Consider the following 22,522-nt stretch of genomic DNA (forward strand, 5'->3'; position numbering starts at 1 on the left):
TTAACTTTTGACTGTCATGCTCTTTTGATTTTTGATTGACTGATCTTATCAGGTCCTATTTTTATGCACCGTATCAATATCTAAGTGAATTATTTTGATGGTAGCTAGTTGACTGTGAATCATGGTACACAGAAGATAGTTGGTTGTCCCGCAGTTTAGTTACAGTGCATTGTAGTGTATTTTTGTTTACTGAGAAGATAAATCTAAAAGGCACTTTTCGATCTATTCTAATTCACCCTAATGGTGGGTAAATTTTTTTTTTTATAAATTCAAATCGCTCCCATCTAGGAATAATAGGTTAGAAAAGTTAAATATCTAGATTATATAACAAAAAAAATTAGAAGATCGTTGACAAGAGGAGAGGATCAACTATCAAGATCATGAATTGACTTGCGTCTACCAATTCCTATGCGCTAATAATTACTTGTTTAAGTTTACATGCTCTGCGTCTATTGCCGCTCGATCGTATTAATTAATCGCGTTAGATCCTGACGAAGAAGATGCTGAGCTCCGGGCCGGCGTTGCCGTCGGGGTTGAGCATGTAGAACGTCTCGGAATCCTTGGACCCGATCACCCGGTCGAAGTAGGCCCGCATGTAGGTGAGCTCGCCGTCGACAGGGTCGGTCTTGTCGGCGGGGAGCACGCCGGCGCCCATCGACACCGCGTGGAGCAGTTGCATCACGCCGAGGTCCAGCTCCGTAGGGTCCCTGCGCGCGGCGTAGCCCACGCTGCGACCGTTGACGTAGGCCGTCCACATGGGCTCGTCGAGGACGCGGCGGCTCTTCCTGCCGGTGGCCACCTTCTTCTCGCACTCGAGGGCGACACGGACGAGGCCGGAGGAGCCCATGTCCTGCATGAACCGGGCGGTGGGGACGGCCACCTCGAGGAGGAGGTGCGGCACGCTGCGGGGGTTCTCCTGGAACGCCAGGGTGATGCGGGCCTTTCGGTGGCCGAACAGGGTGCCGGTGGTTCGGGTGCCGTGCACGCGCCCGTCGCGGTGGGCGTTGGAGCTGCTTCCCCGGCTGAGGGCGGCGGTCGGGATGTGGCACCCAGGCGGGACGGCGATGATGGGTAGGGCGCGGAAGGCGGAGCGGAAGGAGTGGAGCATCTTCGTCGGCTTCGAACGGTTCTGCTTCCGCTGCGTCGACGGCTGAAGGAGGGTGACTGGAAAGCGATGGAGCGCACTCGGCTCCGGAGAGTCGGGATCGGCCGCAGCGGCTTCGCCGGGAGGGGGAGGAGGGCAGGGCGGAGGGCCTGCCATGGAGCGGCCGAGCGACGGCGGGCGGCGGCAGAGAATCCTAATTAGCTAGTAAAAATCGAGACGAAGGTTTGCAAATTAGAATAAGAATAAAATTGTGAATCAGAAAGAAGAGATTATTTCGTGTTAAGTTTAGTTAGTGAAAAGAAACGGCTGTGCATGTTTTAAGGAAGGAAGAGAGTGAAACAAGGTTAATTAGAGAGTTTATGTTCCGAGTTGTTTTAAATGGAAGGGCATTAAATTTGATTCATACCTAAAAATCCTTCGACGTCTTGTTTAGGCGTGGCCTTGTATGCCTGAAAATAAATAAACAAAAAAATATTCAGAACTGGAAGGTGACTCACAGGTCCTTGTTTATAAGAATTGATGTGCACTTTTGCCTCCGCAACGGCTCCTCCCCCTCAGTCGCCTTTCATCTTCCAGCGTGATCTCTATAGCTTGCGTATTGATTCGGTCTTAAATCCAAGAAAATGGATTACTGAATAGGTAGTTCTGTTATTGACCGTGAGAAGATGTTGAGATAGAAGAAGATGACACCTAACTATCTTTATACAGCAATGAAGAAGAGTCCACCAAAGAAGGATCAAAACAGGGAAGAGCAGTTGACGTAGTGGTTAAAGTCGATCGGACGAAGTTAACTGAACGGGCCTCCAATTGGCTGATCGGGCGAATATGACCATCCGACCAGCCATCCTCTAAAAGCTTGCAATTGGAGTTAAGTGATAAACCGTAAATTCCTCATGCTACCGTCCTCGCCGAGCGGACGATGGGTCTGATCAGACAACAAGTAGCCCTCTGATAACGAGACAACCGAGTGAAGAAAAATAGCTTTGTTCAGTATGATCAAGCGAGGGCGTCCCTACCGAGCGGCTTCCGGTCAACCTACAATGGGACCCCCCTACATATCTTATCGTCTCCTTTTGGAAGTTTGTGACATTGATAACAGAGCATGTCCAGCAGGCAAATTGTACTTTAGAAGTTTTCAGCTTGTCACATCAGAGATTTATGTGCTCACTTAAGGAAAGATGTCAGTGACATTTTTTGACTTGTCTTTTCCTATGACACTTTGGAAAACGTGCATACACTTTGAGATGTATGCTGATGTACGTAGATTATATACACCTTTATGCATATTTTGACGTACATCTACTTGTATTTCATTAGTATAATCTATGTTTATTGTACTTTATTTCATTATAATATCGTACTTCCATTATATTTTATTTAAAAATATGTTCTTTGCTTATTTTGATTGATAGAACGTCGTTTGGAGGAAAAATGAAACAAAAATACACACTGGAGCGAACATAGAGAAGATCAAGCTCAGGCCATGTGAAACCACATGGTCGTGTGGTCTTTCTTGTGGAAAATCAAGTTTCGGTCGTGTGAGTTCACATGATCGTGCCACACTCCATAAGAGAAGAAGACCACGGTCATGTGAATCCACATGACCGTGTGGACTTTCCAAAGCAGAAGCAGATCACAACCGTGTGAATCCACACGGCCATGTGGAATTCCAGAGAACAAGAATAGCATGGTCGTGTGAATCCACACAGTCGTGCCTATCTAGCCGAGACCATGTATGCCACAACCGTGTCTTTTGACACGGTCGTGTGGTGAAGAAGCCGAAACTATGTCACGCCAAAATAAAGCCATGCTAAATTCTGGGCAGATTGCAGACCAATCATAAAATAGCCATAACTTTGAGCTTGATTGGAGTTATAGTCTATTCTTTATACCGAAACGTAGCTAACTTCAAGATCTACAACTTTTATTCAGTTCCAATAGAGAGATTGAAGAGTCTACCTATGTTAAAAGGCATGGTCGTGCCTCTAAACATCGATTTCATTAGGACCTCCACCCAGACTATAGACCAAACTTTGAACTACCATAACTTTCGGCTCAGTTTGATAAAATGCTCGATCCAAATATCAAATTGTATATAATTTCAAGGCATACAACTTTGGTTCAGGGTGAATTATGATAAGATCGGGTTTAATGGGTGAAAAACTCAGTTTACCAGACCCTTGTAATCCTAGTTTTCCTGGGCAATTTGAAGGAGGTATAAAAGGGTCAAGAACCTCATTCTTTGACTCATCTTTGGCTTGAGATTCACCCTCATTCCTTGGGGAAAGGGTTCTCCCCCTTGGGGGAACTCTAGATCTTCTATTTTCGCTAATATGCCCATCTCCGAAGCAAGGGATCGCTTCCAAGGATGTTATGCTTCAAAGATAAACATCTCTTCTCTCTATCTCCATGTATTGAGTTGTAGTTTGTTTCTTTCTTCATCTTTGGATTGTTATCTCTTGCGATGGAGTAGATCTCTAGATCTAGGATGTAGGAAATATTTTTGCTGTGATGTGATGTATGAACTATGTATTCAGATATTTTTCTATGCAATGAAGTGTTTATATCATGTTTTATGTGTGTTGTGCCTTGTATGTATTTGACGAAATATGTGTGAGGTCAATTCATATAGATGTGAGGGATTTGTCTCTATATTAAGGTTGCTACTAGACTGGATAACTGAGGGATCCTTAGTGGCAGAGGATACCCATTCAACTGGACATCTTATGCCCTTAGTGACAAAGGACATCGATACTTACCCACTTTCTAGAGTGAAAAGATCTTAATAAAGGGACTAATCCTTATTAGGGTATTCTAATTGGAGTGGATACACCAGTGCTACCGTTAGGAAGTATATTGGATAACTCTAGTGATTGTATGACTGGGAACCCCTATGACAGAGAGTAAACCTTTAACTGGACTTTCTAGAGTTGCTTCTTTACTTAATGACATTAGAACTTGGGTAGACTCTCCTGTGTGACTTTCGCGGAGTTGTTCCAGGCTCTAGTTAGAAGCCCTACATGAGTTTAAGCATAGAGTTAGGTTGATGAACAATGCATAAGGACATTAATTAGCATTATAACAAAAATGAAATCCTAGAATCTATCATCCTTCCTTCACTACGCTCATTCTCTCTCTCTCTACTCTCTCTTTGCTCTCTCTCTCTCCTCTCTCTCTCTCTCCCCTCTCTTCTCTTTCTTTTCCTAGCATCTGTGAATCACCTTTCGATTGTCTAGATAATTCACCGTATAAAGTTAACTCTTAATCAACAATCTCTTTAGATTTGACATCTTTTGTATTACTGAAGACGTAATCATGCACTTGCGGTTCATAACACATGCACACACTCTACAGTGACACTATAAAAGGGGGTTTCCATCCATAGGTGAAGGTATGCGATATATTATGATTCTACACATTCTTCTGTTCATTACTGCTATTTTTCTCCACTGAGTTAGGGACTGACTTGAGTGTTGGAGGGTCAATGCCGGGAACCCCTTCCCGACCCAACACTAACGCTCCCGATTTTGTAGGATAGTGAGGAGTCTACTTCTAGTCAACTGCAGAGCCACATCCCCAGCCCACCATCTTCTCCGCTTTTGAATAGGATCATATTTGGCATCGTCTATGGGAACTTCACCTGTAGTTGAAAAGTGAAGATGAAAGACGTTGGACACCTCACCACTGTGATGCTAACCTAGGAAGATTTAGAGATGCTAATAAGTTCCCGAACTATAAAGATGGTGCAACAATAACAAGAAACAGCAGCCAGCTCGGCCGAATGACCCGACCACGTCGACGACAAGCCAACGAGCCGACCTAAGAGCCCGAACAAAAGACCCTACCAGTTGCAAGCCAAACAATAAGCCAATTGGCACCTTCCGGGAAGCACCGAATGCGCCAATCCCATATCATTAAGCATTATTCTACATGCCCTCAGAAGAACAAGGTAGAGCAAACATGACACAGGGATCCTCTTTGGAAAACACACTCGTCTGAGATGGCGGAAAGGCAAACCACCCCGACTCGACGACTCTCCGAAGAGGATCAACAAGTAGTTCTCCCAAGAAATTCTCAATGATCAATTGCCACCTCACTATAGGCCTCTGATGATCGGAGACTACACAGGGGCAACCGACCTGAAGACCATCTAACTAAGTTTGATAATATGACCACACTCCACCAGTACACCAACAGAGTCAAGTACCGAGTATTCCTCACCATGTTCCTTGGATCACAGTAGAGATGGTTCAAACGCTTGCCGATTAGATCCATCAGTAGCTTCAAAGACTTCCAAACAGCTTTCTTACAACATTTTACTATCAACTACCGCTACTAGAAGACGAATGTGAACATGTTCACAGTTAAGCAAGGGCCCAAGGAAGCATTGCAGACCTACATTAAGAGATTCAACCAAAGTGGTCATGGATGTTCCATCGGACACTCCTGAAATCTTGGTAAGTTCCTTTCCCCAAGGACTTATAGATGACAACTTATTTCGCTCACTCATTCGGAAGCCCCGAGGGATTTTGACCATCTGCTCGGGTTGGTTACTAAGTACATTAACGTCGAGGAGACCCAATCAGCTCAGAAGAAGGAAGTAATTCCTGAGTCGACAGCTATCTAGGAGCACCGAGTTGCTCACACCCATCAACTGCCAAACGAGCCTCGAGTGGGAGCAGTGCAACAACACCATGAACCCTGAACCCATGTAGTCCAGTATGTAGAGGTCGAGCGGGAGAAGTTCACTGAATCCCGACCATGAACACCGCTCTTCTGCAATTATCACCGCTCTTCTGCAGTTATCACCGCTCTTCTGCAGTTATCACCGCTCGGCAACTCATAACACTAGAGATTGTTATCATCTCAAACCACAGTCATGTCGATCGACTCCTCCAAGATTCCACCATCGATCCCCATCTCCTGATCGCCATCATCATCGCTAATCGGGAGGACAACACAAGGAGGGCAGACCGGTAAGTGAATATCACCAACCGCAGCCCCAATAAAGAGATTATCTAAGGCCTACGCGAGCGTCTGCCGAGTGGTCACACCCGTCAGCCTGAGAAGAAGAAAATTATAGCAATGCCGCTCGGGGCGACATCGACATAATGCAGGAGGTCTGACCGATGGTGATTCTAACTTGGCTCAGAAGTCACATGCTCAGCGATTGGAAATTCATGCTATCGGATGTAGCAAAAAAAGAGCAGAGGGGCAAGAGATCAGTTTTGGTCCTTAAGATTAGAGGGAGTTGAAGTCCCTCATGATGATGCCTTGATCATTAAGGCGGTAATTGCTAACTACAATATTCACCAAACTTTTTGTAGATACAGGCAACTCAGTGAATGGTATATTCAAGAAGGCGTTTGATCAACTCCAGATTGATCAAAGCGAGCTTCATCCCATGATGACTCCCCTATACGGCATCACGGGTAACAAAGTGTTGCCAATCGACTAGGCTCGACTAGTCATATTACTCAGAGAAGAGCTGCTCAAGAGGATGAGGATGACTAATTTCATTGTAGTAGATACTCCGTCATCTTATAATTTCATACTGGGCCAACTGGTGTTGAACAAATTTCGAGCGGTACTCATCTCCACGTTCTATCAAAAGATCAAGTTTCCAGTGGATAACTTGGTCGACGAAGTTAAGGGTGACCAGCTAGCAACTCGTCGGTGCTACGTAGAATGGTAAAGACTAAGTTGCAAGCCACTTGGAAGTCCCAATGGCTGGAGGTAAATGCAATTATGGAGGAGCCTCCCATGCTAGTCTACAAAGAAAAAGAAGAAGTTCAAGTGCATCCTAACTGATCGGAGGCCACTACCTTTATCGCGACCGATCTGAGCATAGAAAAGAAGGCTGAACTGGTTGCCTATCTAAGGTAAAATCATGATGTGTTCACATGGACAACTCATGAGCTCCCAAGTATCTCACCAACAATTGTACAACACGAGCTACATGTCCGATCGAACGCTAGGCCAGTGAAGCAAAAAAAAAAAGATGGATTTCAGCTTGGAGTAGAATCAAATTATCCGAGCGAAAGTAGAGAAGCTACTAGAGGCCAGACAAAACCGTGAAGTACAATTCTTGAGCTGGCTAGACATTGTGGTATTGATCTCTAAGCCGAGTAATAAATAGCGAGTATGCATTGACTTCTGAGATTTGAACAAAGCCTGCCCGAGGAATACTACTCTTTGTCGCACATCGATCAGATGGTAAGACTCCACGGTGGGCTGCGAGCTGATCTACATGCTAAATGCATATTAGAGCTACCACTATGTTCCGCTCACCAAGGAGGATCAAGAAAAAGTCAGCTTCATCATGGCAGACGGGACCTTCTGTTAGTGCAGCGGAGACCGGCAAGAGGGGGATGAATTGCTGAAAACAAAAACAAACTATACCCTCATCGGATTTCAACTCAGAATTTAAATCAGCAATAAAATAACAGTAACTAAATTAATGAAACAGAAAAAGAAATAGGAATAGAAAAAACTCAGGGATTTAACCTGGTTACAACTAAGGAGGTTGTTAATCCAGGACAGTAGAAAAGAGCGCAGTAAGAAAAATCTCCTTCTCTGAAGGTGGAGAAGCCTTTTACACTTTTGAAGCTCACTAGTTGCTTAGGAATTGTTTACAGATTGATTGCTTGAGTTGTACTTGAATTCCTAGCTCCAGGGGCCTTTATATAGCTCCTGGAAAGTCTATCCCGAGGGTCTAAGGCGCCTCCAACAAGGTTCAAGGCGCCTCTAGCTCGGTCAGCGGATAAAACTTTATCCGTAGCATAAATGGTCAAATTTGACCTGTTGAAGGTGCCTTCATGATGGAGGCGCCTCCAAGCCTGCTGGAGGTACCTCCAAGCTGGCAGCACAATTTCCAGCTTGGTTTTTCCAGCTTCCGACGTTCCATTCTTTTTTGGTGATTGCGGCCAACCGGAATAGGGCTCACCCCGAACCCAATTCCCGGCCTTCTCCTCGAGCAGCCTTCCGTCCCGGCTTAACATCCCTCGAACGCCGCGCACGCTCTTCACGCCCACCGGAGTATTCTTCCGCAGCTCTCTCGTCCTTTGGACGCACCGAGCCCGTTGGCTCCCTTCCCGTGCCGTCCTTCTCGCTAGCTGCGTCTTCCGCTCAACTTCCTGTGCTCCTAAGCTCCTGCACACTCAGACACAGGGATCAAACACAGCAGGACCTAACCAACTTGGTTGATCACATCAAAACTACCACGGGGTCCAACAATCTCCCCCTTTTTGATGTGCATCAACCCAAGTTCAAGTTAGGGTTAAAATAGATATAAAAAGTAATTTTAAAGAAAAATTACTAAACTAACAAGTTAAACACAATTTTTGCAATTAGTAAAATTGCAACACTTTTTATAAAATTAATAGCAGAAATTTTAAATTTTTTCTAACTCCCCCTAAACTTATACTTCTCTCTCCCCCTTTGATCACAGCAAAAATGGGGTCTTAAGAATTTTCAAGTAAGATTGAAGTTTTTGAAAATTTTCTAAGTTAAAAATGATTTTTTGAAAAAATTGCTAAGTTAACATAAATTTTCCAAAAAAAATTTCTAAAAAAAATCCTAAGTAAATGTTTCAAAAAATTTCTAAGTCAAGTGAATGAACTTTTAGAATTTTCCAGAAGAAAATTTCTAACCCCAAAAAAAATAAGTTAGAATTTTTTTTTTAAAAAAATTTCTAAGGAATTTTTGTTTATTTTAACAAATATTTGATAAACTTTCAAAGCATTATTTATTCTTGTTTAATGCTTTTTCAGAAAGTTAATTAAACATTTTCTTTCAATATTTTAGCTTCCAGGTCGTAGCGAGGCACTAGGCTTTCTTGGTTATTGGAGCAACAACCACTTCCTTAGACAAAACTTCCATAAAGAATTTCAATGTTTAATTTTCTCACTGTAAGCTTTTAATTTGTGAAAAATTAATTAAGCACAGATTTTGGAACCCAATAGAGGTTCCTACCTAGAGGGTTATTCAGATACTTAGGGGGCACATAATTTTTGGGTATTCTTCTAAGTTGACCCTGATGGTTTCTAATGTACCAGTTCAATTTTTCATAAACTTTAATTTTTGAATTTGGAAATCTATTTAAACATGTATTATTTCTTAATTTCTCAATTTCTAATTTTAGATTTTTATTTTCAGATTTTAAATTTTCATTTTCTTTTTCTAATTGATCTAATTCTTTAGAAAAAGCTTTAATAAACTCAAAAGACTGTTTAGAGTTTAGGGCACGTACCTTACTTACCTCATCTTGCGATGCTCCCCCTTCATCATTGTTTTCTCCTTCTGATGTTCCTCCCCCTTCATCTATGTTCATTTCTGAGCTAGACGTTTCTTCTAGATGATGGTTGGCCATCAGTGCTAGTCCCGAGAATTCTTCAACTTCGGAGTCGGAGGACGACGAATCATCCCACGTGGCCTTTAGATTGTGTTTGGGTCGAGTGGGCTTCTTGCTCCTTTCCTTGTTTTTGCTCTTCAGTTTTGGACAGTCATCTTTGATATTATTGGGACCGAAAAGTAGCTAGAGGGGGGGGGGGGTGAATAGCTCGTCGCGTGCTCGTGTGCTTGGCGTTGCTTGTTTCTTCTGAGATGCAGCGGAAATTACAAGAAACAAACTATAACAATGCTAACAAAGTAGATTTACTTGGTATCCACCTTATAAGAGGTGACTAATCCAAGGATCCACGCACACACACACACACACCTCCACTATGTAAACACTCCTTTTCGGTAACTACCGAAGGCGGAGAAGCCCTACAAGACTCTCAAACCAAGAAGAAAGGAAAGGGAACAAAATATAAGTAAAGCTTACAATGAAGTGCAGTAAAAATCCCTAACCCTAACTTCTCTTCTTCGCCTCTTGACTTGGACAAGCTTCCAAGAATCTTCAAGATCTTGCATGGAGAGCTCTGTGGAGAGGCTGTGGAGGATCTGAGATGAATGTTATCAAGTCTGGTAAGCTCTCGTGATCTCTACCGAAGGAATCGAGCGCCTGCAGCTAAATACGACGCCAATGGTCGGATCCCGATCGATTGGAATGCTCCCAATCGATCGGGGAGGCTTTGGATCGATCAATGGATCGATCCAGAGCGCCTCTGTGCTCTCTGGAATAGCCTGGATCGATCGACTGATCGATCTAGGGCTTATCGTGCGAAATCGCAGCTCCCAATCGATCCACTGATCGATTGGGACCTCTGGATCGATCCACTGATCGATCCAGCAGGCTTCTGTGCGTTCGCGACTTCCTCCCAATCGATCCACTGATCGATTGGGACAAAGGCTTCTCGCAGGGACACCCCAATCGATCGACCGATCGATTTGGCTCCAACCAATCGATCGGCTGATCGATTCGGCTGCTGGTTTTTGCCCAAAACCAAGCCCCAAAGCCCTCAAACCAGCATCCGGTCAATCCATGACCTGTTGGTTCATCATGCCTAGCATCCGGTCACCCTTAACCTGCTAGGACTCCCTCACCAAGTGTCTGGTCAATCCCTTTGACCCACTTGGACTTCTCTTCATCATGCCAAGTATCCGGTCACACCCTTGACCTACTTGGACTTCTCTTCATCATGCCAAGTATCCGGTCACTCCTTTGACCTCCTTGAACTTTTCTTCATCATGCCAAGTATTCGGTCACTCTCTTGACCTACTTGGACTTTTACCAGATGTCTGGTCAACCTTGACCCATTTGGATTTCTCCCATGCCTGGCTTCACTCACCAGGACTTCCATTCTGCCTAGCTTCACTCACTAGGACTTCTCTTCTGCCTGGCTTCACTTACCAGGGCTTTCACCTAGCTTCACTCACTAGGATTTTCCTTTTGCCTAGCTTCACTCACTAGGTCTTTCACCTGGCTTCACTCACCAGGATTTTCCTTCTGCCTAACATCCCAGTTAGGACTTTCCCAGTCAAGTATCCAGTCAACCTTGACCTACTTGACTCTTCTTCAATCAACCTGATCAGATCCTGATCAGAGGGGAATTGCTCCAAATAATCTCCCCGAATGACAACTGCACCTGCAGTTGTCCATATCATCGAAGTCTTGTATTGTCAAACATTGAAACCCAAACCAAGACTCAAGCTTGGTCAACCAGGTCAACCTTGACCTGTGGGATATTGCACCAACAATCTCTCCCTTTTTGATATTTGACAATACCACAAATAAGTTAGACTAATCTCATAGCCTAAACCTCCTTCATGCCACTAGGTAATGAAGGCATAAGTTAAACCCTTCATTCTCCTCCTCAGAGGGCAAACTCCCTCTAGGTAATGAAGTCCTAACTTAAACCCTTCATTCTCCCCCTATTGGCACACATCAACAACATGCCCCATCCTTGGGCACTCATCAACAAATTTACTTGTTGATAAATTCTCCCGTTTGAGACTCTCCCCCTGAAGAGTTGCTCATCGTTGTTCACAACTTCACTCGTTGTGATCAACACGATAATGAAAGTCCCATACCCTTCATTATCCTTAACCCTACTGTCTCCCATTAATGTAGTCAAATGCCCATCCTAGAGCATTTCTAACTTAAACCACTTGAACAATGAGGATATCCACTCCCCATTAAAGTTCAAACGCTCAGCCTTGAGCATTTTCTGACAAGAAGGTTAACCACCTTCCAAGGTTCATGAAAAAATAGTGTTCATGTCTTTAAAGAGTCCCTCCCCCTAAAGACATAGTGGTAACTTCTGTCATTGCACCAACAATGACTTGGAATCCTTAAACCTTTAGGAAATCCAAATTTAGAAGTTTTGAGGTTCAAAAATTCAATATTGAAACCAACCTCAACATAAACTTCAATTTAGTCTTCCTTAACCAATTCATCTTTGTTTTCAATATGAAAATACCCTTTTTATGTATACACATGTATTTTGAGGGGTTAGGAATGGTTACTTAGACGAAAATAGATTCAAAATGCTGAAAATAAGCTTTCCCAGCCAAAATCAGCATCTTTGATCGATTGGAGTTGGGTTCCAATCGATTGAACCCTGCTGAATCGATCCACTGATCGATTTAGTCTTCTTGGATCGATTGGCTGATCGATCCAACGAGCTTCTGCTCGCGAGAAATGTCTTCTCAATCGATCGGCTGATCGATTGAGGTACTCCAATCAATCCACTGATCGATTGAAGGCCTGAAATTACTGAAATTCAATTTCAGCCAATTTCAGAAACTCCTAGAAAATTCTACAAAATTTCAAAAATCGTAAAAATTTGTGCCGACATTATTTAGGGTATAATTTATTATGGAAAAATAGTTTTCTATGAAAATACATCATATTTTCAAAGATTGACACAAACTTGAGAACTTACAAAAACTTTAGTGTTTTCTTCAAGTTTGTGTCTAACTATTCAATGGTGATTACTATCAAAAGATAGCCTTCACCAAGGTTTTCCAAAATTATTTTAAAAACATTTTCAAAACCAATATCCCACCATGTTCCTTGGGCTTAATGCACATGACTTGTACATTAGCTTTCCCAATGATGGGAAAACACAGAACTATGTGTTTTGATGAACTTAAAACTCAAAGAAATGCACTAAATCAACATGTTGAGTTTTGTTCATCATCCTAACATCTCACTTGTATCTATTGTGCACAAAACATATACAAGTCATCTTATAGGTCTTTGTGAGATGTAAAATTTGGTTTTGCCCTAATCTAGGGATCATACATATTTATCTAGGCATTTTTTTTTTTGATATTGGACATCCACCTAGGATGTCACTTGTTGATACACTTGTACCACTTGTTGATAAATGCCTTTTGTCCTTAATTTTAAGGAAATAAACATAATGCATGATAATGTTATGGCATACATCAAAGAGAATTATTTTTCAAAAGAAAATTTTCTATAACTACATGATGTATATATATCATGATATGATATTTTTGTGTTTTTCATCATAAGGTATGAATGCAAAACTAATCATGATGTCATTGCATATAATGGGCAAGCAAACATGGCAAGGTTTAGCATAAATAAAATATACCTAGATTATCTATCTAAGTATCCTTAAGCACATAGCTAAATCTAAAACTTAAACCCTAGATTGCCCAATTTCCTCAAGAAAATGCCAAGAACCTAGATTGACATTTCTATCTCTCTTGATTAAATTTATGCCAATTAAAATTAAGCACATTCCTCAAATGTTGGCATATCTATTATTCCAAGAGAGTAATCACTAAGAAAATACCACAATCCCAACTTGGTATTTCCTTATGTTTTCCCAATATGTGTCATTTTAAAATAAACTCAATACTTCTCAAATTTGGCACATTTTACTCTTTCAAAGAGTAAATCATAAATCCATTTCATTTTCAAAGGTTAATAATACCCTTGAAAATGCTCGTTGAGTGTCAATTTCTTCAAAGTTGGGTTAACTACCTGATGTGCGTAGATTATATACTCTTTTATGCATGTTTTTACGCACATTTACATATTTTGAGCATGCTTGATCTATGCATCTTTATACTTCCAGCTTTCCTTTTAGCATATTTACTCTTTTGGTTCGGAGATCTGCTTTTTGTGCATTTTTTGTACGCAGGGGTCGATTTGGTGAAGAATCTACATCTTTGGGCATGCATTGGAGGAAACAAAGGGAGAAAGCACCGGGCCGTGTACCTCACACGGCCCTGCACTGGTATGGAGCTCGGGCCGTGTGGAGTTGGCACCAACAGAAGAGGAAGATGACATGGCCGTGTGAACCTCGCACGGCCGTGTCAAGATTTGAAGCCAACCAGAGCAGAAGCCTTACATGGCCGTGTGGATCTACACGGCCGTGTGGATCTACACGGCCGTGTGAGATTTCCAGAGACTAAGCAGGCTGTGGCCGTGTGCACCACACGACCGTGTAGCATTTCCAGAGACTAAGCAGGCTGTGGCCATGTGCACCACACGGCCGTGTAGCATTTCCAGAGACTAAGCAGGCTGTGGCCGTGTGCACCACATGGTCGTGTAGCATTTCCAGAGAGCAGAAGGGTTCTGGCCGTGTGGAGTCACACGGCCGTGCAGCTTTGGCAGAGAGGGAACTGGACATGGCCGTGTGAATCTCACACGGCCGTGTCACGGGGCCGTGTGGCGCCCGATTCCCTCCTCTATTTAAACCCTTCTTCATGAATTGAAAGGGGATCTCTCCCCCTTTGGGAGAAGGCAAGATTTGGTGGTTTCCTCCCATTCTTGGGAGGATTTCTGGGTGATTCTAAGGGAGATCTCGACGATTTCGACTCCGGAGCGAGGATTGGATCCGAAGACGAGGCTTCTTAGTAGATAAGTTTTCTCTTTCCCCCTCTTCTTGATTTCTTGGATTGGGGATTTAAGAAATGCTTTTAATCTCTATTTCTTCGGGGTTTCTTCCTCGATTCATGGAGTAGATCTTGTATTCTAGGATTAAGGGAGTATTTGTATGGTGGATTGATGTAATCTCTTATGGATTTGCCATTTTCTTGTTTCAATGACATTGTCTTGCTTGTATCAATTAGATCTTGAATGATTAATGGTGATTTGTGCTTAATTCTCATTCTTGATTGATTGTTTGGATTTCTTGTGGACTTTGTAAAGATAAACTCTCACTCGATCATCCGAGGGATCCACGTGACAGGTGCAAGCCCGTGTAAGGACGTTTGAGAGATAATCTTGAAGAGGAAATGGGAATATTCAAGAGAGTAGGATGGATCTTGTGATTAGTTTCTTGTATTTTAATAGATTAATAGGTTGTGGGCTTCTATGTTGATATCCGAGGAAGGCATAGTAATAGGTGCGCTTCTGTGTAAGGACAACGTAGGTTCATGTCTAATTAATCCTATTTAGATACATTTCTCAGTCCTTAGCCGGTTGTCTATTGCAAGAGAGAACCGGCAACTTTCTACATGTTTGGCAATTGAGGGATAAGAATTGGTGAACCATTTACATTCAAGAAATCTTACAAAGAAACCGAAACTCCTAGAATCTCCCTTTATCATAACCCAAAACACTAGACTCTTGTTTGTTGATATTTAAGATTAGATTTGTTTACCTTTACTTTGCTTTTGAAACGATTGGATTGTTGTTTAGCTAATTCGCATTGAGACATTTCTAGTGCTTATTCCAGTCCCTGTGGATACGATAATCTTTTATATTACTTGCGACATTTCCGTACACTTGCGGAGCGTAACAAGTTTTTGGCGCCGTTGCCGGGGACTGCGCTATAACATTAGGAATTATCAATTGAGTTAGACTAAACATAACATTTGTTTTCCTTTCATATTGCATAGTTGTAACTAATCAGTAGATTTCTGTTTTTACTTTCTTGTATAACTTTCACTTCTTGTTAATTCTTTTTGTACAAATTTAATTCTGCATTTTTGATCCTTCTATTTTTCTTTTTGTGTCGAATTGCCATCTGCTATCCTGTTCTTGTGTATGCGAAGATCTAACTTTGCAGGGGAATTCTTTCCTTTTGACCCTGAGATTGATAGAACTTTCCATAAAAGAAGAATTCTGCAAAGGCAAATTGAAGAACAGGAACATTTGAACATGGCGAATAGACCACTTAAGGATTATGCAACACCCTATGCGAGAGGTTTTCGATCTAGTATTTCAAGACCTTCAGTGGAAGCTAATAACTTTGAGATCAAACTCGCAATCATATCTATGGTGCAGCAGAACCAATTCGGTGGAGGACCTCATGAGGACCCTAATCAACACTTAGAGGTCTTTTATGAAATATGTGGTACCATGAAAATGAATGGAGTTCCTTCAGATGTAGTTAGATTATTGTTATTTGGGTTTTCTCTAAGAGATAGGGCAAAGCAATGGCTGAATTCTTTGGCCCCTAATAGCATCACCACTTGGGAGCAATGTGAGCAACAGTTTCTTGATAAGTTCTATCCACCAAGCAAAACAGCTCATATGAGGAATTTAATTGCAAGCTTCAAGCAAACTGACTCAGAATCTCTTTTTGAAACATGGGATAGATATAATAGTATGCTCAGACAATGCCCACATCATGGATTGGAAAGATGGTTAGTGTTGCATACTTTTTATAATGGTATCAATTATCATACCAAAGTGTCCCTTGATTCAGCTACTGGAGGGGCACTTATGAACAAAAGCTTAGATGAAGCCGAAGAAATCATTGAAAGTGTAGCACAAAATCATCATCAATGGGCAAATGAAAGAAGTGGAGGCTATTCCTCTGTAAACCCAACAATTAAAGCATCAGGGAAGTTTGATGTAGATGCAGTCACTCTTTTGTCTGCAAAATTAGATGCTCTTACAAAGAAATTTGAGAATATGGGGACTAGTGCTAATATGGTCAATGCTATTAGTACATCTTGTGAAGTATGTGGGAGTTCAGAGCATTCAAATGACTCATGTCCATTGGGAGCTATCACTGCACAAATCAATCAACTTAAATAATGTGATGCAATCATGAGTTACAATCAAAGGCAGAACAACCCATACTCAAATACTTATAACCCGGGATGGAAGAGTCATCCAAATTTTTCTTATAGAAACAATCAAGATCAAGGACCATCTATGGGGGCAAGACCAAATTTTCAAACTGGGCAACAAAATTTTCAACATCTATCTTCTCAAGGCTTACCAAAGTCAAATGTTGAAAAGATGCTTGAAGAAATTATCTCAAGTCAGAATGAAATGAAGCAAGATATAGCAAAGCTCATCCAGAGAATGGATAATTCTGAAAAGCATCAAAAGATCCAGGATAGTCAAATTGCCCAACTAGCTTCCTCATCATCCAGAGCACCAGGACAACTTCCAGGAAAACCTGATGTGAATCCTATGGAGCATTGCAATAGGATTGAGCTTAGGAGCGGACGGACCTTGGGAGACTCCCAAGTGACTGCTTCAAAAGGGATACAAAAAGAAGAAGAGCTCTCTCCTCCTATATCAAATCAGATTCAAGCTAATGAGGAGAGTACCATTGAGGTTGAAAAAACTCTTCCACTGAACCATCAGAGCAAAGCTGTCCCTTTTCCTCAAAGACTTGCAATGCTCAAGAAAGATGAAGAATTTGGCAAGTTTCTAGAAAAAGTTAAGGAAGTTTGTGTAGAGGTACCTCTTATCGATGCTATTATGCAAATGCCTAGATTTGCCAAATTCTTGAAGGATCTCATGTCAAACAAGAGAAGAAGAGGAGAGGTCGAGACCATTGTGCTTAGTGAGGAATGTAGTGCTATTTTTGAGAAGAACACTTCTCCAAAACTGAAGGACCCAGGGAGCTTTTATATCCCTTGCAACATAGGAAAAGAATTTTTTGAAAAAGCTTTCTGTGATTTGGGGGCGAGTGTTAGCCTCATTCCTTATTCAATTTGTAATAAATTAGGTCTCAAAAACATTAAACTTACTACTATGGCACTTCAACTTGCCGATCATTCCTGCAGGTACCCTTTGGGTATTATAGAAGATGTGCCAGTAGAGGTGGATGGGAATGTTATTCCCACAGATTTTGTCTTGTTGGACATGGAAGAGGACCCTAGGATTCCTATCATATTAGGAAGACCTTTCCTTGCTACAGCTGGAGCTATAATTGATGTCAAAAATCATAAGCTTTCTTTGGTAATTGGTAAGGAAAAGTTGGAATATGATTTATCTAATATCTCTAACCATGTCTCGTCTCTTTTAAATGCTTGTAGCAGGTCAAGCATTTATAAACTTGAGGAATGGAATTTCCATCCTCATGGAAGGCCACCAAATGAAGGAGATAATGTGATGGAAGATGTTGGGAGAAGATCTCCCAACAAAAACGAAAAGTATATCTGTCCTCCAAGGGCGAGGAAAAGAAGCGAATGATAAAGTTTGGTCGAGCTAAAGACCTTAAACAAGCGCTTCTTGGGAGGCAACCCAAGGGTTCTTTTAGTTAGTTTTGATCCGCATCTAAATCTCTTTTAGTTTGATGCATTCTTTTGATTTTTGTTTTCAGGTTAGGTGCAAAACGGAGCTTGGCCGTGTGCTATACACGGCCAGGCAAAAGTTGCAGAGAAGGGAAGTGCTCAGGCCGTGTCATCCAGACACGGCCGTGTAGCATCTTCCGAGGAGAAAAGGATCTAGGCCGTGTCTAAAACACGGCCGTGTAAAGAATCCCGAGAGGAAGGATGGAGAAGCCGTGTCCCAGACACGGCCGTGCAAGGAATCCCGAGAGGAAAGATGGGGAGGCCGTGTAGATCTACACGGCCCGTGTAGGAGAACTATTAAAGTCTTCTTCCTACCTCACACGGCCAGATCTTGGCCGTGTTCCGCACACCCCCGACTCTCCAAAACATATCTTTCTCTCCCAATTTCTTAAAAACCCCTCCCTAATCTCTCAAGATCTCTTAGATCCGATTCTCCTCCTCTCTAAGACTTAGACTTTTTGTTCTCTTAACCTAAGATCTTTTGTTCTTTGAAGTTTTGTTCTTTGAGTTCCACAACTCTAGATAATTCTTCCTCTATCTAAACTCATCAAGATGTCCAATATTTTGAAGAGACTTCGCAAAGGAGGTGGTGGATCTAGTGGAGACAAAGAGAAGGAGCCGTCAAGGGACAAAGGAAAACAACCAGTGAAGGGCAAAGGCAAAAGGACTTCACGCAACGAAGGTAATGACAATGAATTCAATATTGTGTTTAGAAATGATGATCAAGTAACTAGATTTGCAATTCTTGTCAATAGAAAGATAGTGTGTACTAGATATATGGACCCAACTGTTCTTGATATGCTTGGAATTAGGGAAGATGTAGATTTGATGATTGAGTTTTTGGATTGGAGTGATATTATGTACACACATTTGCCTACATATCCTCGTCTTGTTTTGGAATTTTTAAGTTCATTGGATGTCCATTTTACTAATGAAGATGATTATTCTGGAAAAATCTCTTTTAGATTAATGAATCAAGAATTTCTATGGGCATTTAGTGACTTTAATTCTTGTTTCGGAATAACCACCGGTAGCCCTCGTAGGTTTGATCCAAGGTTTAATTGGAATCATTTTTGGAATGCAATAACTGGGTTAGATCAACCTTATGAGCCTTCAAGAGCTAAGGCCTCCCATATGCAAAACCCCATCTTTAGGTATCTACATAGAGTCATGAGTAAAACTATTTTTGGTAGGGGAGAGAGTGATGGGGTGGTTAAAAAGATAGAGCTTTATGCTTTATGGGCTATGCTTTATAAGGTTGAATTTGACTCTGGTTTTTATTTTGTTCAAACCTTATTGAGATCGGCTAGGGCATCATCGGGATCGATTGTTTTTGGTGGTTTGATTACCCGAATAGCTTATAATTTAAATCTTGATGTTGATGGGTTGGAAATAATTCATGGTAATGACATGATTGACATTGATACATGTCTTGCTATGAAAATGATCGTTCAGGATGAGAATGGTTTCGCGTTTCCTAGGAGGAGTGGTTCTCCTTTACCCCTTCCTTTTCCTGAACGAACTACTATTCGTAACCCGGCTAATGGGGTGATTTCTGAGTTAGATTTTGAGGATAACCCTTCTATATCTGGAGATACTGAGCCACATCATGAGCCCTCGTCATCTGGACACACGCAGCCTTCTATCTTTATGGAGCCCGCTAGGCATTCTTTTGCATATGGCACGGGATCTTCTAGATTTGATTTTTCAGATTTTCGTACGTCTCTAGAATCACTTCATGAGAAGCAAGATTCCCAACGAAAAATGTTGGAGGGGCGCTTCTCTTTATCTGATGATCAGTTTAGGGAGGTACAAAATCATTTTCAGTTTACGAGGAATTTTCAAGGTCAAGTGGCTGAGTTTGTGCAGGATTATGATACTGATCAGGCTTGGATGAGAGATTTTATGCAGAGTATGACGCTTACTAGCCAACAAGTAGATGCTTTATATGAGTATCATAGATCCTTGGGTGAGATTCCAGGTTTTCCTAGTTTTCCTATTGGCCAACCACGTCGTAGACCTCCTTTCCCTCGTCCACCTCCACCTCCTCCACCGTACTGATTTCATCGGGACGATGAAAAGTTTAAGTCTGGGGGGGGGGTGTCATGTATTGTTTAGTTTGGTTTTCAGTTTTTAGTTTTTTTTAGTTTTTCATGTTGGTTCTTATTTTCATTGCTTGTTGCTTTATTTTGCTTGTGCTTGTTTTTGAAATAATCATGGCAAAAAAATTTTTGAGAACATCAAATCTTCACTTATATGCTTTCTTGGATTCAAGTGAAATGTTAGCACGATTATTGTCTTGATTCATGATGTTCGAATGATGCTAGTAGTAAACTTTGTGTAGTTCTTTTTTTATCTTGGGAAGCATTAATAAGCTAAGAATCTTATGGTGATGAGTTTTAGTTTTGGTTCAACCTTAAGGATTTTATCTTCACTACACTTGTGCTTGATGCTTGAATAGTTGATGTCATTGAAATAGTCATGATTCATCTTGTTTGCTTAGTACTTGGTTTCCATGGTAATTTCTCAACTTTCATTCTGGTTACTGGATGAGGCTCAAATCATTAAAGCTCATTTGGAAAAATCAAAATATCCCAACATGTGTGCTAAAAGTACATTTGCGAATAAGTTTTGCACAATGCAAACACTTATAAAAAAAAAAAAGAAAAAAATAAATAAAAGAATAATAAGGGATATAAAAAACAGTTGTCATGAGTGGAATCTAGCAAGTCACCCCTTTGAGACCGAGTTAGGTTACTAGGGAAATGACTGTTTAGCTTCTCTTGAGATTGAGCACACCTTTGAGACCTTGGGTTAGTTGAGAAATATGAACCAAGTGAATGGTGAGTAAGTGCCTATCACTGGTTACTTGTCTTTCACTGGGAACACTAGGAATTCAAATTTGATGACGACTTGACTAGGACATGGATTGAAACTTGAAGGGTGTTGAGTTACTTTTACACTGCGCACAAGATTCTTATGCTTGAACCATACTTTACTTGTTTTCATGATCATGCTTGTTAATGAAACTTTTTGATAGAGTTAGGAAAGTGCACTGGGTTTTATGAATGTGTTGTAGAACATATGAATTTAGACTGCAGCATTTTGCTTGAGGACAAGCAAAGGTTTAAGTCTGGGGGTGTGATGTGCGTAGATTATATACTCTTTTATGCATGTTTTTACGCACATTTACATATTTTGAGCATGCTTGATCTATGCATCTTTATACTTCCAGCTTTCCTTTTAGCATATTTACTCTTTTGGTTCGGAGATATGCTTTTTGTGCATTTTCTGTACGCAGGGGTCGATTTGGTGAAGAATCTACATCTTTGGGCATGCATTGGAGGAAACAAAGGGAGAAAGCACCGGGCCGTGTACCTCACACGGCCCTGCACTGGTATGGAGCTCGGGCCGTGTGGAGTTTGGCACCAACAGAAGAGGAAGATGACATGGCCGTGTGAACCTCGCACGGCCGTGTCAAGATTTGAAGCCAACCAGAGCAGAAGCCTTACATGGCCTACACGGCCGTGTGAGATTTCCAGAGACCAAGCAGGCTGCGGTCGTGTGCACCACACGACCGTGTAGCATTTCCAGAGACTAAGCAGGCTGTGGCCGTGTGCACCACACGGCCGTGTAGCATTTCCAGAGAGCAGAAGGGTTCTGGCCGTGTGGAGTCACACGGCCGTGCAGCTTTGGCAGAGAGGGAACTGGACATGGCCGTGTGAATCTCACACGGCCGTGTCACGGGGCCGTGTGGCGCCCGATTCCCTCCTCTATTTAAACCCTTCTTCATGAATTGAAAGGGGATCTCTCCCCCTTTGGGAGAAGGCAAGATTTGGTGGTTTCCTCCCATTCTTGGGAGGATTTCTGGGCGATTCTAAGGGAGATCTCGACGATTTCGACTCCGGAGCGAGGATTGGATCCGAAGACGAGGCTTCTTCGTAGATAAGTTTTCTCTTTCCCCCTCTTCTTGATTTCTTGGATTGGGGATTTAAGAAATGCTTGTAATCTCTATTTCTTCGGGTTTTCTTCCTCGATTCATGGAGTAGATCTTGTATTCTAGGATTAAGGGAGTATTTGTATGGTGGATTGATGTAATCTCTTATGGATTTGCCATTTTCTTGTTTCAATGACATTGTCTTGCTTGTATCAATTAGATCTTGAATGATTAATGGTGATTTGTGCTTAATTCTCATTCTTGATTGATTGTTTGAATTTCTTGTGGACTTTGTAAAGATAAACTCTCACTCGATCATCCGAGGGATCCACGTGACAGGTGCAAGCCCGTGTAAGGACGTTTGAGAGATAATCTTGAAGAGGAAATGGGAATTTTCAAGAGAGTAGGATGGATCTTGTGATTAGTTTCTTGTATCTTAATAGATTAATAGGTTGTGGGCTTCTATGTTGATATTCGAGGAAGGCATAGTAATAGGTGCTCTTCTGTGTAAGGACAACGTAGGTTCATGTCTAATTAATCCTATTTAGATACATTTCTCAGTCCTT

The 22,522-nt window shown here is 41.8% G+C and overlaps 1 protein-coding gene and 1 non-coding gene across 2 annotated transcripts; both read right to left on the reverse strand.

The window, feature by feature from the left end:
• Positions 1–481: 481 nt before the first annotated feature.
• On the reverse strand, positions 482–6,025 carry LOC122043855. Its single transcript, XM_042604425.1, has 3 exons — positions 5,978–6,025; positions 5,739–5,921; positions 482–1,306 (listed from the first exon to the last, which is right to left on the reverse strand). The coding sequence occupies exons 1-3, from the start codon at positions 6,023–6,025 to the stop codon at positions 482–484; spliced, it is 1,056 nt and encodes a 351-aa protein (XP_042460359.1).
• A 9,985-nt stretch (positions 6,026–16,010) lies between these two features.
• LOC122044743 lies at positions 16,011–16,117 on the reverse strand. Its single transcript, XR_006129755.1, has one exon. It is a non-coding gene; the product is annotated as a small nucleolar RNA R71 (small nucleolar RNA).
• Between the last annotated feature and the right edge of the window lie 6,405 nt (positions 16,118–22,522).

This window comes from Zingiber officinale, chromosome 2A (assembly GCF_018446385.1).
Source record: "Zingiber officinale cultivar Zhangliang chromosome 2A, Zo_v1.1, whole genome shotgun sequence".
Lineage (NCBI taxonomy): Eukaryota > Viridiplantae > Streptophyta > Magnoliopsida > Zingiberales > Zingiberaceae > Zingiber > Zingiber officinale.

Coding starts and splice junctions, on each gene's coding strand:
- LOC122043855 (XM_042604425.1), bottom strand. CDS start 6,025: ATGGGGATCGATGGTGGAATCTTGGAGGAGTCGATCGACATGACTGTG. Junction 5,922..5,977: donor AGTCGATCGACATGACTGTG/GTTTGAGATGAT, acceptor TGATAACTGCAG/AAGAGCGGTGATAACTGCAG. Junction 1,307..5,738: donor TGATGGGTGTGAGCAACTCG/GTGCTCCTAGAT, acceptor GATTTTTACTAG/CTAATTAGGATTCTCTGCCG.